The sequence below is a fragment of the Clavelina lepadiformis genome, chromosome 1 (assembly GCF_947623445.1).
Source record: "Clavelina lepadiformis chromosome 1, kaClaLepa1.1, whole genome shotgun sequence".
NCBI classification, from domain to species: Eukaryota; Metazoa; Chordata; class Ascidiacea; order Aplousobranchia; family Clavelinidae; genus Clavelina; species Clavelina lepadiformis.
This window is the reverse complement of record NC_135240.1, coordinates 15105382-15124132: the sequence shown is the minus strand read 5'-3', so window position 1 is coordinate 15124132 and position 18751 is coordinate 15105382. Positions and strand designations below refer to the sequence as shown.

Sequence of the window (18751 nt, the reverse complement as noted above, 5' to 3'; positions counted from 1 at the left end):
ATATCCTTGTAATAGTCCATAATTTTTTTTTTGTTGGAAAGATAATTTAGTTCATTTTGTGGGTTGGGCTTTCTTAAGAACTTCCTTTGGGGTAACACTTTTTTTCTTTTGACTTCTTTCAAGTCAGGTGTAAACCATACTTTTGCTTTCTTGGTACTTCTAATATGATTTTTGGCAGGTTTTGCAGGGAAGCATTGTTGAAAATTTTCAGAAAAGTTATCAATAAATTAGCTAAAGGGACTATTAACATCCATGTGTAGAAATATATCAAGACTGTTCATATCTAATAGGTTATTCATGAATTGTTATATCTTGGCTTCACTGCTTTTCAATGAAGGCTGTTGGTAGGAAACTGATTTTGGTGAGCCTAGGTTAGCAACTTAGCGCATTGTAAAATTGGTAAGTGGTCAGAAATGCAGTCTACAACAATTTCACTATTGATTTCAACGGTAACTATGTTAGTCCAAATGTGGTCAATTACTGCTGCAGATGTAAATACAGTAAATCACGCAGGTTTATTCATTAAAGCAAAAAGGAAGTGTTCAAACATGACTTCAGGAAACTGCAATGTGTTAGGGTTAGTATGTTCCAGTAAATTGTGGTTTAAGCGACTCAATATGAAGTATGAATGTTTCCATTTTGTAATATAAGTATATCTAGAAATTTCATGTTTGAAAAGTTGTCCTGTACTGGGGACCTGTAGACAGTTCCATAAGTGAATGTTTTTAATTGACCATTACGTCTATGAAAAGAGATTCAAATATTTTTTCTTTCAATATCGATAAGTCATTAAAATTTCAGAAATATTTCCCTTTATGTACAGAACAATACCGCCACTTTTGTGTGCCATCCTGCTATTAATTACAGCATTATAGCCACCAATCTGTATGGCTTGACTAATGCAATCACTGTTGAGCAAAGTTTCAATTATACCAATTATATCTGGTTTCGTTTGCAAAGATTCCAGTTACATAGAATTTACTGGGTTGTTTATGGATATGGTTTATGAAGGTTTATGGATGTTAACTGGTTGTTTATGGTTTGATATTCATAGTCATGAAAGTATCATAATGGTTGTTAGTTTTATTAGCTTTTCTTATGTCATGAGAATAAAAACAAAAATCATATAACACTTGGCAGCCATGGTGTTTCATGTTTGTATCCTTTTCAAAGAAAGTATTCAAGATTAAGCTAAGATGCATTTAGCATATTTGAATGACCAATGAAGTTATAATTACAGTCGAAATCGGTTAATCGCATAGTCAATTTGCCAAGCTTTTTTATGCGATTAACCGATGTATGCATTTCCTACATTTTCTCCGCTATTCTCTTTTTTAAACACCGGCGCACCCATTCTTGCATTATGACGCAACAAGTGAGCTTCCTTCTTTTCAATTTCGACACGTGAAAAAACGAAAAAAAAAACAAAAAAAACGTATACGTAGGCTACAATACAGGTATTCTATGTTTCTGCAGTGGTTTGCACTTTGCGACGTAACAATCCTTTAAATTTAAATTAGTCTTGTTGTTCTATTGTGATGTAACAATCCGTAACAATCCTTAAATGAAACGTAGTTTTGTAGTTCATAATCACTGTAGAGAAGGCCTTTTTTCGTGAAGTTTTACTTTATTGTTCAAATCATTTACGTGCCACTTAACACTTCATCAAAGGAAATATGCGGTTAAGTGATACAAGTCTACAAATCAATCAAGAATTTCTATTCAATTAACCGATTTATGCGATTAACCATTATGCGATTAACCGTTGAATTTTCTTCACAAGTGAATGGTTTGGGATTATGCAATGCTATGCGATTAACCGATGTATGTGATTAACCGATTTCGACTGTATATACTTTTTAAAAAAAAAGTTTTCACAATTATAAAAATGAAGTTGTTTAAGACAAGATGTTAGGCAAGGGGAGGGATAACGCAAGATATTAAAGAGATAACAGCCGCAAGAGCAAAAAACGCAACATGAGACAGACAAGCAAAAGTGAGACAAGAAAGCCAAAGTGTGAAATGAGATCATAAAAGAAACCAGAAAGATTAACATAAGGCATATTTCTGAAAATGCCCCAAGTATGACATAATAACACACTTCTCCCGTTTAATGTGGTCAATGGTGATATGACCAGCTAGTTACCAGTATCAACCTGCAAAACTTTTTAAGTAAGTCCAAAGAATGGACACAACTGTCACGCGTCATAAGTAACTTCTACTTTTCTAAATAAACTTCGTAATGTTTAGTTTAACCAATTCAAATGTTTGATGATTAACAGTGCATAAATTGTTCACCCTTTGGCCTTCGAGAACTGAAACGTCACAATAACAGGTGATAGTAAAAGTATCACAAAAATAGTTCTGACGATATTTTAAAATTTGTTAATAGCTTTTAAACAACATCAATAAAAATGTTGTATGGTTGTGGTATCTACTTCTGCTTAATAAAATATTTTGGCTCTTGGCTCTAAAAAGAGCGGGAGTATGCGATACAAAATGAGTGCCCTCTTTTCGTACAAAATAACGAGAACACAAGCGAAACTCTTTTTGTATAGAATAACAAAAGCATGGGTGGCCCTTTTTATCATTGATGAGCGAGAGCAACCCTCTTTATAAAAGAGCGGTTGCCCAGCTCTAGATGTCAGCAACCATTAGCCAATATTTATCGCAATGGCATGAGTCCCATAGCATACGAATTATTATTGTATTGTAGGTCTATTAGAAAGGTTATCCCAGTTCTATAAATTTCAATTCCCAATAAACTGCATGTACGATTTTATGCAAAAACTCACTTGAAAATTGATTTGGCGTTATTCCTTGATCATTAGACCATAGATCACCAGCTGTACATTTTCCATTGATGTTATTTTCATGAACGCTAGCTATAAGTGTCCATCCACCACCAGCAGAGGTCAGTTCACAATAAACCTATATAATAAACATGAAGAGATTTGGTATTTGTCTCATTTCATGCTACACCATGTAATGTAATATACGATTTTTAGCTTTTTCCAGCCATTGACTGCTAACTTGCAAATTTGCAGTAGTACCCTCATTATTTTTTTATTCTGAGTAAAACATGTTCCATCAATAAAAGCAATTGATATAAAGACCTTTTTCATTTGGAGTTTAAGGAATTTTGTTTTGATACAAGTAAATCATTTTTATTATGATTAAGGGCAAAAGATTAGGTTTATAAAAAGGTAAAAGATTATAAAACATTGACTTATGCATCGGCGGAAAAGAGCTGATTCCAGTGTAACGGTAAATTGCCCAATTCATCAATTTTTCGATGGTTGTCATCAACATCTGTACGTCACACTGCCAATTTATTTTTTATATCAATGCAACTTCCATTAATATTGACTGCCATATTAACAAACCGAAGGTAGGCAAAGGAAAATAAGATTTGTAGGCTAGCATGCAATATCATAACATACTATCAAATGTACTGGCCTGGCTTCAATTTCAAATTTTACCCACATTGTCAATTTATTGTCTCCATTGTTGTAGGTTGTCCCATTTTAAAGCGGCATTTTATAGCTTGGTGGTTTAAGTAAATGGGCCAAATATGAGAAGCGCTACTATAACAAATGGAAAAAAGAGTTAAAAATTTGGATCCCAAAAGTGTCATCGGTTGAACCTAAAGCTTACAGCAGGTGCCTACACCTAAATTTCAGCATGAGCAACCGGTTTTTGATGTGACCACAGTGTTTGCAGTCACAGAGGAAAGTTTTTAACAAGAACAATACAGCTTTGTCTTGTGTATGAATAGTTGTAAATCGATTACCAAGTGCAAATAAAATGCGCATCATGCAAATGCAAAACTTCATATATCTTACACCATTACTAGTTGCAATATTTCTTCATGCTAGCATGCCCTGGACCCATGGCATTTTCATTGAAATACTTATAAATTGCAATAAAAATGCAAACTTGAGACATATATACTTATTGCACCAGTTTGCTTTGATAAATCAGTTTCAATACTACTGAACTTTTATTCTGCAACATTCCAAAATATAAATTGGCATGCAGGAAAATTAACAGAATAAACAATAAAAAGATAGATCAAGCTAGATTTTTCGTAAGTTTTGAATTCATACTCCAAACCTATCTGGTGGGAAATAGAACAATACTTACTTGTATGTCATTTGTTAATCCATTGGGTTTGATGTTATATACTCCTGACTGTGACGAACCAGTTGACATGAGCTCTTTACATGAAGAAGGTACTTTAGTATTATAATTCTTCGGGTCATCTATATAAAAAAGTGAAGAAATAAGCAAAAATATTTGTATCAGACACGTGTAATGAGTGCAGTTATTCCAGCTATTAGTACAGCTTACTACAGCTAGTTCAGTGGCTCCTAACCTTTCCACATATCTAACCCAATCACAAATTTTGCAAATTTGCTAAGTTTAAGTAGAAATATTATTTTAGTGGCAAAGTCACAAAAGGTTTGCTATAATGCGTTGTTGTGCAAAGGTTTACAACAGGGTTTGGCAATCTTTTTAAGTGTTGCTGAACATTAACACAAGTTAAGAGTAGCAATCAGTACTCAACGGCAAGCAGCGGTCATTTTTACCACTTCTCCGAAAACATGTATTTGCCAGTAAATGCATGGAGTGTTTACAGCTTAATTTTTGAACAAATACTTAAGTCATGTCACTTGACCAATCTATCCACAAAAAAACAGTAATTTTTGAAGGGATGGGTAAGACTTGGACACAAAATTAGAAAAAGTTTCAAATTAGCGTTGTCGCACATCTAACACATGCGGAAAGCTTGTGGCGGTACACTTGCCACATACGGTTATGTTAAATTTGAAATGAAGTTTCTTGGTTTTGTGTAGCGTGCAGTTAATTCACACTGTTTATGCTTCTTGGCTTTGTTGTTTTCACAAGAGTTTGATTGTGAGTGAGTACTAGTGATCGCAGCGTTCTGCTTGATCTTTTAAGGATGTAGTCTTTGGGTAGTTCTGCATCAAGCTTGAAAATAAAATCTCATCTTGAAACCTTGTCAACTGTTTGCTTTTCATAGAGCACAAGAGCATTGATGCTTGCCAATCCTAAAAAGTTGTAGAAAACAGCAACAGGGGGTTTGCTTTGTCTCTTCCAAAATCTTAAGTCAGTCTCTTTCCAGTGCTAAGTGATAACTGGGAAAGGTTGTTATAACTGCTTTCTGAGTTGTGCATTTCTTTTCGATAAATGAATTTATGACATCAGAAGTAAAATCAATTCGTTGGAAAATAAAAAAGACAATGTTTGAGTACAACAAAGGCTTAGAGACGATATAGTTTTTGTATAGCGGTCATAATGACTGTTAACAGTCGCTGGAGGTAAACAACCCTCTAAAATATTTCTGAAGTCAGTCTTGACACTTCAGCTTGATATTCAGCATGAGCATTCCTGCTTATTATTTAGGAAAATTTGTGGTTTCTGTAAAAAAATATAGCATCTTCAAATTGCAAAACGGTCAAAATGATCGTATCGGCCGTTCTAGTGTTAAATGTAGATTCTTTTAAGAATTGTGTCATAATTAGTTCGTGACATTATTTGGCCATATGTCTTCATTCTGCAATCTGGCATTTTTTAGCATTGCACTAAAACAAACTTTAAGTATGTATGGCATCTTTAATAACAACGGTTTCTTTCCTTTGCACCAGCTTTTCAAATTAATTGCAGCCGTTGCCTATAGCAGCACCTGGAATTTTTAATTTCCTGGAAACTTGGTTAGGTTTTTAGAAAAAAATGAAAATTTTGGGAAGCAAATTGTCATCTTGTCTGTCATATGATAAAGCTGGCAGCCAAAGGTAATAGTAAAAATCAAGTTGCAGTATGTGTTTAACGCTATAATGAATGTTACCTTAATAATATTATGGCTAGCATTGTATTTATTTCTCTAACATGTGTAAGCATGAAAATCATTTTTACAAAAAAAAAAAAGATTTCTGAAAAGAAAATTCTTCTACTGTATGAGAAAGTAGCTGAAGTTGAGTAAGTTTATGATGTTTCCTACTACTGTACGAAGGGATGAGCATTCAAGCATTTTGAATCTGAAAAAATTCTTTGCAAAATATAAATTTTTTTCGAATAGTTGGAGCTGAAATGATCGCAATCAACAACGAATCGAAACCGAAATAAAGAGCCACTTGCATTTCTTTTACATTACTGCTTTTGACACAGTTACTATTGAACTAGTGCTCTGCACATACAGTATGAATCAATTTATTGTTCTTTGTTTACTTTACATGAGCAGTTGAGCATAACATGTATAAGTTTTACCTGTCACTGTGATTGTGCACTTTATGCGTGATTAATTGTTTCCTTTACAAAGTGTCAATAAATAAAACGAAGACATGTTTGCTTTGTAAACTAATTTTTCTGCTGAAGAAGTTTCACACCCAATGCTCATTTCTAGGTAATATATACAGCTTTTACAACAGCAAATATGAAAGCCATGCAGAAGTCAAGAATGATATTTCCTACATTAAATCATCTTCTCAATTTGTAGTTAAGGCTTTCGCTTAGCCTTGTTACCAACCACACATACTGTAAGTAACACAAAACAATTGTTAGGTTTAACTGCTCAGATTCACAATCTGCAAACAAGTTTGTCTGCATTTACAGAGATTTAATTAACGACAGGTATTGCTGCAATGCATCTATTAGAAAAAGAAGCTGGATAGGAACGAAACAAAAAGTATAAAAAGAAGAGAGGGGAACGTGTCAAGCATGCTGCCGTGTTTAGTGGTGCGACACTATAGAATGGCAGAAAATTGGTGCAACATAGGCCAATTTGTTAATGTAGGTCGAACTTTCCTGGCAGGTGGTGCCTTGCAAAAGCTTCGGAATGGTTATAGATGGATATTTCCCGTATGATACTGTATATCTATGTATCCTTTTTTGCGTGATGTGCAATAAGAAAATAAAAAAAGTTTGGGTAAATTGAAATTATCTGATCAATACATGTTTGTTGGATTGTTTACATTTTGGAAAAAGTTATAAAATTTATGCACATGGTGGTTTTTCATAAGCTTCTTATCAAAAAAAAAACAGGTTCCATAAAAAATCAGTTAAAAATATTTCTTTCCGGTTGCTCATCGCCTTTTAAAGTTTTCATACAAAATTTTATTAAATTGGGTTTCCGCTAACATAGATTGAATGAAGTAAATAGAGTTTAACTTTGGTTAAAGACAAATTTACCACTAAATAAAGTCAAATTGTGCATTTATTGACGTTACTCAAAACAAGAATTGTTAAACACAGTATTTGTAATAAATTAAATTGATTATTTCACTTTCTAGACTTTTTTTACGGTTGACAAACTAAAACTTGCTACAAGTAAATGGTTTCACACCGTTTACTGTTTGCTACTTGTCATAATCATTGATTAAACTTTTCAGAAGTTATCCTAAAGTTGATAGGAGTCTAATGAGTCATAGCATACCGTATTTTCTTGAATAGAAACCGCGGCTACTATTTTTTTATTTTTGAACGTTTTGTGCGGCTTCTATTTTTATCAAGTGAACGTTTTTGTCTTCTAATTGGTGGTCAGTGGGCATTCGAGTTTATCTACGATAAGTACCGGTAACAAGAAAATAGAAACAGTAAGTCAGCTGCAATGTTATTGCTTATTTTTGTAAAAAACTGCTAACCTGATAGCTGCTATTATTGTTGCAACTGTGTAAAGCAAACAGACCAAAAGTATGTACTGGCAGTGTTGATTAGGTGACAATAAAATTCGCGTGTGCAAGTTCTCAATGACAACTTTGATATTAAACCGGACTCAACACTCTATTGGAAGATGCTGTTTCCATTGTCTTCCAAGTTGTGATTTTATTAGTTTTAGTATATTAGTTTTAATATTGGTACTGTGTTAGTACTAGTCTTTAATATTGAGTTCTTCAGTATCCAGTTTTGAAAGTTCAATGAATGAGAAGAAATAGATCGTAATCACTATGTGAACGAATTCCTCTAAGTCATTGTGGAATGTAGAGTGATGCGCTTTGTTTGCTAACAGGTTCTTAAAATCCTATTTATATATATAAATAATAGTATTTTTGTAATTTTTAGTGTTTGTTTGAAGTAAGAATGAAGAGTATTAAAACTGATATTAATCAGATTCTCAATTTTAAAAATTATAAAAACTGTTCAACTGTAGTTAAGGAATTTCTAGAAAAAATTTGCAACCTTCTAATCCAGGGGTGTCCAACCTTTTTGGCCAAAGGGCCACATGCGATTTACGAATGATTGGGCGGCCACTTGAGTGTCTACTGCTAATTTCTAATTAGAACCCTCAAAACAAAATTCTAATCTCAGAAACCCGCATTATACTCTTTTACAATTATAAGAACAATAAACATTCCAAGATATAGTAAAGTCAACAAATTTGTACTACATGTCGACATTTCAATGTGAATTTTAGCACTATTTTTCTCTAACAAGTTTGATAATATTCGGTGAGATGGACAATGTAGCATTGCGAAGTGAGTTTTCCATATGGCTGTCAGAAATTAGTTAACAAACAATAAATGCTAATTTCTCGGAACGTAAGCAGGCTATTTGGAACCTTCCCGCGGGCCAAATGTGGCCCATGGGCCACGGGTTGGAAAAATGGACAGCCCTGTTCTAATCGTTCTTAAGAGTCAAATTGCAATATATCAAATATCCATGGTATGGTATATACCAGTGGTGGGCAAACTGCGGCTCGCCGGCATGTTTTTTGTGGGTCTTCTAGTCGAATCATAAAATTCCAAAAAAATTGTAAAGGCTACCAAGTGTACAGTTTATGAACGTTTCTCTCTTTTTCTTTTCTTTATTTAAGCCAGAATTTTGTTTATGACGTAACACTAGTCATAGAATCCGAAAAGTTAGTTAACAGCAAGTTAACGCAACTTCTTTGCTAAGACAGTAAGCTTTAGCTCAGTTTAGTCTACTTAAATACATTGCAAAACGAAAACAATGACATCTAATGCTAGCAAAAAACGAAAATGTGAAGATGAAAACAGAGGTTTTAATCTAGAGTGCGAAGAAAACTATTACTAACTTAAACTAAATTTTTAGGCTCTCTGGTACTTATGGCTCTTCCGTTAAATACATTTGCCTACCCCTGGTATATACTGTATTAAACAGTAACCACCACTATCATTTTATTTTGAATTAGTCGTAACTATTAGCAACCTGCAGTGTTTTGGAGAAATTTTGTAAAATGTCACTTGTAAACATGAGTAATAGACTTGCTTATTCTATAGAATTCAAAACCGAAGTAATTAAGTTTGCAAAAAAATATTCAAATCGAGAGACCGGAAGAAAGTTAAAAATCGACGAGTCAATGATACGGAAATGGTTGCAGAAGAAGGAAGAAATAAATGAAGCCTACGAGAAACCAGGACCATCGAAGAAGAGATTCAGGCTTGAAGGAGCTGGTCGAAAACCATGCCTCTCCACAATGGAAGACGAGTTAATGGAGAAAATTGCCAAAGATCGAGCTGAACACCATCATGTCTTCACAAAACTAATCACGGTCTGGGACACGAAAATGGCCGAAGAAATTGGCTTGACTGAATTTATGGCTTCTCGTGGTTGGCTGTTCAACTTTATGAACAGATTTAATTTATCAATCAGACGGCGAACGACTACAGGACAATCATTACCACGTGACCTTGAGGATAAGATTAATAACTTTGTCGCTTTTAACAAGAAGTAAATAAATCTCAAGAGTTTTCAACCTCAAGTCTTCAACAAACATGCCCAGTGCCACCACAGTTGATAGTAAAGGCATCCATACTGTTCCCATTAAAACCAAAGGACATGAAAAAAAATGACCAACACATTCACTGCAAATCGAATGGGTTGTTAAAGCATGGGAAAAAGTTCAAAATGAGATTGTAATAAACTCTTTTGAGGTTTGCGGGATTACAATTGATAACGTCACAAAAATTTCCTGCCTAGGAAATGGAAGTTTCAGTGATAATAATGACTTGAAGAATATTAGTATTATTGATGATGATGAAAATGACTATTGGTACAATACCATAGTTGAAATAAAACATATGTACAATGTTTGAATTGTTTTTATTGCATGTTGTTAGATATGTTTGCTTTGTTTTCTTTTATCAGTAAAGAAGCGATTTCATCATTGTCTTCCGCGGCTTCTATGCGAGGGCGGCTTCGGTATTTAATCATATCATTGAGAAATTCCAAATCAGTGGCAGGAGCATCTGGTACTATACTACATTTCAGCCATGCCCTTTAAGTCCCAGATTTCCAACAGCTCAAATGTTACTTCTGCCTCTAACTTTCCAGTTGCATTTGGTAATTTCTGTACTCCTGAAAGCTTTTCATTATTGTGGTTTGGAGGTTTCAACGCAATAACACAAAGCTTCATGCAGCTTAAAACGATGATCCTTGGTTAATTTTCCATCCCAATAAATGTTTATGTATTTTGGTTTATTTCTGCATAAATTTGTCAATAATTTCTGCAGAAACCTCTAGGTAATTTGCAATGCGAGCTCTAGAACTTGTGGAACGATACAGATGGAAGTCATTTAGATTATCACCACAAGCTTTTATAAAAGATAATAAAATCTTTGTTGCAGCATTGTAACTTATTTTAAGTTTTTCTAATGCACTTGTAATTTCAGGATTATTTTAAAATTACTCAAAGCACACAACTTGTTGATGTAGCCCAGGGGTTGGCAACCTGCGGCTCTTTCATCCGTCTGATGCGGCTCTTATTAATTTATTGCTACAGTAGAAACAAACAGAAGAACACTCGCGTCTTTATCTCACTGAGCACATTATAGTAAATGAAAGCATAATCATTCTGGTTGTGACGTCATAATTAGTCGGCTAACATAAAGGTTGTTTTTAGCAGTCTACTAGCAGCAGTTAGACTAGTTAGAGAGTGTGCAGGCTGTAACAGCCAACCAACTATGAGTAAATCTAAGAAAAGAAAAGTGTCTGAAGAAAACAGAACGTTCAACGATTTGTGGACAAATTCATTTGCGTTCATTGCTTTCTTACTGAATTAACTACTTTTATAATTGCAACACATGACAGTTTTGTTACAGAGTGTCGTTTTCGTTTTATTGTGAAAATAGTTTTGCGGCTCCCAGTGATTTTTATTTTGTGGAATATTGGTTAAAATGGCTCTTTAAGTGCAAAAGGTTGCCAACCCCTGATGTAGCCTATCATACTTGGTGTGGAATCAAGGTTTATTTTCGATTGCATTGCTATCAATTTCCAATGAAACATGTTCAACGAAACACCTGATAAATGGGAGTGAGGGAGTCATTTACTGCTATCAGCTAGCAAAATAATTTATGTCAGATTTAAAAGTTGTCACTGTTGCTGCTTAATTTCAGAATAAATTAAACACTCATTTTGCTGATGCCCTTACATATAGCCCAGTTACCGTCCTATCTCTCTACTTTGTGTCCCCTACAAAGTCATGGAGAGGCTCCTGCTTGACCCTGTTGTTGACCCACAGCTCCCACAACAACAGGCTGGATTCCGACGAGGACGATCAACTGTACAGCAGGTGCTGAAGCTCACCGACAACATCGAGGACTGCTTCGAGCGAAAACAGAAAGCGGGTTTGGGCCTGATGGACCTCAAGGCTGCCTATGACACCATGTGGCAGCAAGGCCTAACCCTCAAGCTCCTTCGGATGATTCCTGACCGACACCTAGTACGTTTCATTACTAACATCTTGTCCAACCGCAGTTTCACTCTCAAGACCAGTGATGGACAAAGCAGCCGCCTGCGGCGTCTGAAAGATGGCGTACCCCAGGGCTCTACCTTGTCGCCAATGCTTTTTAACATGTACATCAGCGACTTACCACAAACAACATCACACCAGTATGGCTACGTCGACGACCTGACCCTTCTCTACGCCAACACAAACTGGAAGAACGTGGAGGAGACCCTGACAAAGCACATGCAGTACGTCGCGCACTTTCTTGAAAAATGGAGACTAAAGTTGAGCATTACAAAAACAACAACTACCGCGTTCCACTTCAACAACAGTGAGGCGAACCGTCAGTTAGCTATCCAACTGAACGGGACTGTATCGCCTAATATCCGGCAACCACGGTACCTTGGAGTGACACTGGACCTCCAGCTAACGTATAGACCACATATTGTAGCCCTATGAAGCAAGATATCGGCAAGAAATAACCTTCTAAGATGTGTGGTTGGGTCCTCATGGGAGCATGCACCTCCACCCTTCATACTGCAGCGCTTGCGATTGTGCTTCGGAGTACGCTGCTCCAGTCTGGTGTAGAAGTGTGCATGCAAAGAAACTGGACACCATCCTAAATGAGACCGTCAGGACCATTACTGGCTGCCTCCGCCTCACTCCTGTTGTGTTTACGCCAGTACTGGCAGGCATCGCTCCCTCCAATTATCGGAGAGTACAAGCAACCGACAAGATTGCATGCCAAGCCATGGACAACACCAATCATCCCTTGTACGGAACCCTAAGCAGCCAACTTCACAGTGGCCGTCAACAACTGGTTTCTCGCCGCCCTTTCAGCAGACACGCTATGGCACTTGTAAACACCGGCTTTAACATCAACACTGCATGGTGCAACGACTGGAAAGAAGTGCCCCGCTGGGGCCTCAAAACATCACCATCATGCATTTGCAGTGCAGAACCACAAACAGCAGAACACATCATCTTCAACTGTCGTGTCCTACACCCACCCATAGGCCAAGAGGACCTTGAGACCCCTGACGAAGAAGGGAAGAAATGGCTCCAATTGGTAGCTGAATATACTTGAGCCGACGTCATACGAAAGAAGAAGCCCAGTGCAACGTGCAGGCTTTTTGTAAGCAGTAGAACATCACAAGTAAAATTATGGTGTTGGTATGCTAGCATACTAGACTACTACCGACTTTAGGATAGCTTCTGAAAAGTTTAATCATGAATTATAAAAAGTAGCAACAAGAAAACGATATGAAACATCTAAATTGTAGCAAATTTTAAGTTTTTTAACCATCTAAAAAGCTAAATAAGCAATTTAATGTATTAAAAATATTGTGTTCAACAAGTCTTGTTTACAGTATCATCACAAAAATGCCCAGTTTGACTTCTTTTTGTGGTAAACTGGTGTTAAACCATAGTTAAACTATATTTACTTTATATGATCTATGTTAGGGGAAACCCCATTTGATCAAACTCTGTAAGAGTCTATATCAGGGGTTCTTAAACTTTTTGGCACACGCCCCCCTTGACGGTACCTAAAAATTTCGCGCCCCCCTCATTGCAAAATAAAAAAGCATTAAACAAAACAACAATTTATTTTCAATTAACTTTCATTAATGTGAAGGATGTAGTTGTTTTTTGGGAAACCAAACGTTTAATTCGAGGCTTTGTAGAAGATAATGCACATCTTAGGTCGGCTTCACAGTCAAGTTTGTTCCTAGGTTTTGTCTTTATATTCATGAAGATGACGCTGCAAACGACTTGGTCTCAAAGCGTCGTTGCTTAGCTTTTCTAAGCATATCAAGCATTGCGGTACGACTTTTCGGTTCACTGTGGTAGCTATAAAGCCATTCTTCAGATACTTTTGGTCATACTTTCTCTTTTTTCCACTCATTTTGTGTCAATACAATTAGTTTAATTACTAAAATACCAGGTTATTAAATCAATACTAAAATTAAGTTTTACTTCATTTTACGGTTTTAATATTGGCTGACGTTGGTTTTACCCTATTTAAACCATGTGCGCGACATTACTATTTTTATTACGTGTGGCCGACATTGCGCGCAAATTTTCAATCGATAAATTTTCAATCGTTAATGACTCGAAAATTATACGTCGTAAACTGATCGGATATTTACAGGTTAGTAGCAAAAACATCTGGCTTCCTGTATACATCATAATTGTAAAACTAAAGAAAGTGCATTTAGTGTAAATTAAGTATTTCTACAAGTGATACATTTGTAAAAGTTTTTCTTGTTACGCCGCTCCCCGCTGTGAGAAAAAAACAGGTCACCGCAAAAAGAGAACACAAGAGAACAGCAAGTCGAGCTAGGAGTGCGTGAATGGGTAAACGAAAACAATACGCTTCAATGCGGAGAGACACCAAATATTATGACGTAACCATCGACGTATTTCAGAATCCAAATTTCAAAAATACAATTTCCATCGTGAACACACTTTAAAATTTTAGTAAAAATGTACCTATAGCGAAAATCAAGAAAGCATGTTTAGACATAGCTCATATAAATTATAATAGACAGTTTGTGATCTCTCACGCCCCTCTTATGAATGTTACACGCCCCCCAGTTTAAGAACCACTGGTCTATATAGAAACTTTGAGGGCGATGAACTACTATAGTCTTATAGATAACTAGAAAGATTTATTTTTTTAGCTAATTTTTTTTATAGGACAGTTTTTTTTGTTAAAATAATGAGAAAAGCCACCAAGTGCATGAATTTTTAAACTTTTCTAAATTCTGAACAACTCTGGTGTTTGTGTATAAATTACCATAATGTATTTATACACCTGAATCGACAGCCCCGTGCCCCGCCGCACAGCTCCATTTCACATCCTGTATAAAAGTGTGTCATTAGGAGGCATGGCGATACAGACCTGGATGAGAAAAGAAAGTACCTCTTTCAGCATTGTTGCAACAGTGATGTAATCCTTATTAATACCTTTTCATACACAGAGATGTGCCGGAGTATACCTATTGTAGCCGCGAGATGGCTCCCCTTGCCTAACTAATTCATTTTTATGCAAACTTGAGATTAAAGGTGTGCGTGGCGCGTTAATTAGCACCCAACATGCTTTGTGTTTTTTTATTGTGTTCAGTTTGGATTTATCACGGTTGAAGTACAGCCATGGTTTTAAACCGTGCTATCCGTTCCCTAATTTGTTTCTCTATTTATACCCTTGCTTAGTTTTTGATCTGATTTGTGTGCCTTTTTGTTGATCGCCGACTCCAAATACATTTTCCGAATTTTTTTGGCGCGGTAGTCCGCACAATATAACAGTATAACAATATAGGAAGTGTAAGGACGAGTAACACGACCATGGTCGTCAAAGGGCCCGGCATTACTAGATTTTATTCTAAAATATTTACGTTAAAAACTAAAGTTAACTTGTTACTATTTCATTTAGAATCTACACGTATAATTTTTTACAGCATTTTCGTTTACTGCGTTAGATTTTTGTCTTAGCTTTATTAGAGCCCTATTCCAGACACTTAGCCTATTGTTTGTGTTTGGTTCGGCTTCTTTTGTCCTTACTTATATATGTTAATAGGCCTACTGATTCAAGAATCATTTTCATTCTTTGCAATTATTACTTCGTGACGAAATAGTTACAATCACAAGATTTCAATTGATGCAACACGTACGCCCTCATTTGGAATTTGGCCGCAGCGTAGCTGGAAGCACTCTATGAAAGAGAACATATTTATTTGGTTAGGAGTGAACTTTACTAACTGTTGACTAAATTTTATTAAACCTTTTAGGGTTTAACTACAAATTAGTATGAAAAGAACTTATCAAAGTGTAGCACAAAAAGGACTAGCTAAAAAGAAGGAATGCAGCTCAGACACTCAAAAACTAATTCATCCAGAGACCTCCGAGCATGTAGACGGTTTAGCAACATCCGAGCAAGAATCTACTCCTCTATTTGTTGACGATAACAGTTTCAACAATAATACCAGTGAAGAAAGTTCCAATCAGATGCAAGCAAGAATGATGATTTTCCTACCATTATCGTAAGCTCACAGAGATCAAAAAAGCACTTATTGCAGCAGGTCCAAAACAACCTAAAGGACCTATAATGTAATACAACCAGGTGTAAAACTACGAAGATATTGGTTATGTTATTCACCAAGCATGGACCGTGTTTACTGCCTTTTCTCATGAAAATGCCTCTCAGCACTTCAAAACCCAGGACTGGAGGCTTTTATCGCAGCGAATTCGATCGAGGTCATGAACGCTCCGCACATCATAAGGAGGCGTGTGTCATATATGAGCAATGGAAAAACAGTAAGACAATAGAAGAAGCGTTTCACGAGTCTTTACTGGAGAAAACAAACTTTTAGCAAAATATTTTGGAAAGACTACTAAATGTTACGTTGATGTTAGCAATGTGCAACTTACCTTTTCGCGGATCCAGTGAATAAGTTTCGATACAAAATGAACAAACATTATTACTGGCTGAAGAAGTTCTTCGTTGTATAAAGCGAACTACAAAGCGCTCCTTTTTTGCCATTATTTTTTATACCACTCAAGATGTCAGCCAAAAAGACCAGTTAAGTAAAGTATTTCTTTACGTCACAATCGCTTATCATGATGTTGGAACCCCATCTGAAAATTGTTGAAGCGTTTACCTCATTTACCGAAGTTAAGGAATCATCTGCGGTCGGATTGCACAAACTAATAACGGATTCAATTCAGCGGAAAGGACTTGACATAAAAAAACTGCTACGGACCAGGATATGATGGCGCTGCAGTGATCAGCGGTAAGTACTCCGGCTCTTGATCCAAAATAGACATAGCATTGTGCGGTCGAAAAAAATTCAGAATGTCCATGATAGTTCTTTCTCAAATCCTATAAGTTATTCAAAACGTTAAATCCAATTCGGTGTACCAGTCGATATAATGCTGCCCATGCTTTGAAGGAAAGATTTTATGACGTTATGAAATGCTTGATTCGCATAAATGTTAACAGCGCGGAGCCAAAAGAAAGAGATGAAGCTATAACAATAAACAAACAGATAGAAAACTTTGATTTTGTGTTTATGCTAGTTGTCCAGTGCAAGATTTTGCGGATCATCAATATTCCTTCGAAGGTTACAGTGTAAAACCATTGACTTAAATTCTGACCATACACTTTTGCAAACTGTTAATTGTTCAAGAAATTGCTTAACTCAGGAGTTTTTACAAAGTAATAAAAACATTTTCCAGTATTGCTTCTCAATGGGGTTTGCCAAGACAGTTAAACAAGAGAGTAAAGAAAATAAAAACCTACTTTGATGAAATATCCGAAGGGATATAGGGATAAAAAAAAATTTGCAGATAACGTCTCTCCTTTGTTTCCAAGCCAAATGCTTTCAATCAAAACATCGTTTAACAAAAAGATTTGGAAATAAAAATTCACCAAAGATATGACTTCTTTTTTGGTTGTAGAAAATAAAGCTCTTGCAACATCTTATCCTGACGTTTGTACGGCGTACATGATATATCTGACAGTACCTGTTACACTTGCTACGGAGAAATATTTTTCAAAACTCAAGCTGATGAAAAACTTTCTTCGAAGCTCCATATCCCAAAGGAGATTGAGTGGTTTGTCTCTGCTATCCTTAGAAAATGAACGAGCTAAAAATTCAGATTTTAGAACAGTTATCCAGCAGTACTCCAGCGCAAAAGCAAAACGGAAAAATTTCGAGTCTCCATCAACCACCGCAAGTAAATCACTTAATTTACATGAACGCATTGTATTTTATTAATCTATGTCTTACGTGGTGATTGTCCAGGCACTTCAATTCTTATTGGGTAGCCGTTAAACAATTATTTATCTGTTTTTCTTATCTGATTTATCTGCAATTATTAACTTTCGGACAGGTATAATGACGTAAATTACGGGGTATTTCTCTGATTGGCTGAATGTAGGTGATATAAAAACTGAGTCTTGGTTCAAATCGCTCTCTTTTGATTTATCATACTCTAGTCTCAAATGGTATATGAAATTGATTCTTTTTTGAATATAAGAAGTAGGACTTTATAAAGTTTGTGCTAACTTAAAGAAACTATCATAGATAGCATAAACAATGGAATCAAAGATAAAATAGTCAAGGAGTTCTAAAAGAAAGACTAAAACCTTTGGCTTTAGAACAATTTAAAACAATTAATTTAACCGTCCCAAGATAGTGCCAAACCCTGCCAGTTTGTTTTTAATCGGCAATAGTTAGGTCCCCAAATTCAATCAATTCCGCTTTCTTTATCGCACGCTTGGTTGGCAAAATCAGGCTTCCAAAATGGGCCATGTTGGCAATTAATTAAAGTTTACTTTTGGGTCGCCTAATCGGCGATAGCTGGTTCATATAGCTTGCATTCCTGTTCTTATCTGGTCCTGAACCTTGCCGTGGAGGGAGTTTATTTCGTTTGAGTTGGGTTCGTCTGGTCGGCGTTCAGCTGGGAGCTCAAAGTCAGCATGGTTGGCAGAGAATTCTGGAATTGAAACTAGGTTTCAAAGGAGATTTTTGGCAGTCGACTCATTTTTTACTCGCTTTGTTGGCAATCGAGTGACTACAAGTTAGGTCCTGGAGTTGTTGAGTTGTTTGTTGGCAGTTAATTTGGTTGTGCACCTTGCTCACTGCCAACAAATTTCCGTCTTGTCAACAGTTTTTCAACTCTCGTGGTTCACCTTGTAGTCCACTACCATTTCGACATGTGCATTGAGTTTGGATTTGCCCTTCCTCGCCGGTTACGAAGCAATCATGAACTCAAGGTTTTACAACAACGGCAGATGTTGGTTCCTTGGTTTCCTAGCCGCGAGATGCCTCTCCTGCCTAACTAATTTACGTTTATGTATCCACCTTCAATGTTAGATCAACGCCAAACCTTGTGCACTAGTTATGCTGGAGGCGTTGCAAACATGATTGACATTGAGGCATATTTAAACGCATTTAACATTAAATTAATTTAGCTATTAATTGACCCTAGTTACCACTCTGCATGGAAAGAACTTGAAAAAAAATTTTTTAGCAACTC

At 36.0% G+C, this 18751-nt stretch overlaps 1 protein-coding gene across 6 annotated transcripts in view; it reads right to left on the bottom strand.

The window, feature by feature from the left end:
- The window catches only part of LOC143467033 (uncharacterized), a 76775-nt gene that overhangs the window by 49883 nt on the left and 8141 nt on the right, over nt 1-18751 (bottom strand). The window contains exons 1-4 of one of the 6 annotated variants that reach the window (XM_076965011.1): nt 17500-18733; nt 17234-17356; nt 4147-4265; nt 2796-2931 (exon numbers count right to left, since the gene is read on the bottom strand). In XM_076965011.1, the coding sequence (XP_076821126.1) occupies nt 2796-2931; nt 4147-4265; nt 17234-17303 (325 nt within the window). In that variant the 5' untranslated portion in view covers nt 17304-17356; nt 17500-18733. Of the gene's footprint in view, nt 1-2795; nt 2932-4146; nt 4266-14525; nt 14966-15866; nt 15889-16138; nt 16266-17233; nt 18738-18751 lie in introns of those variants that run through there. The other 5 variants (XM_076965009.1, XM_076965010.1, XM_076965012.1 and 2 more) reach the window with 5 other exon arrangements.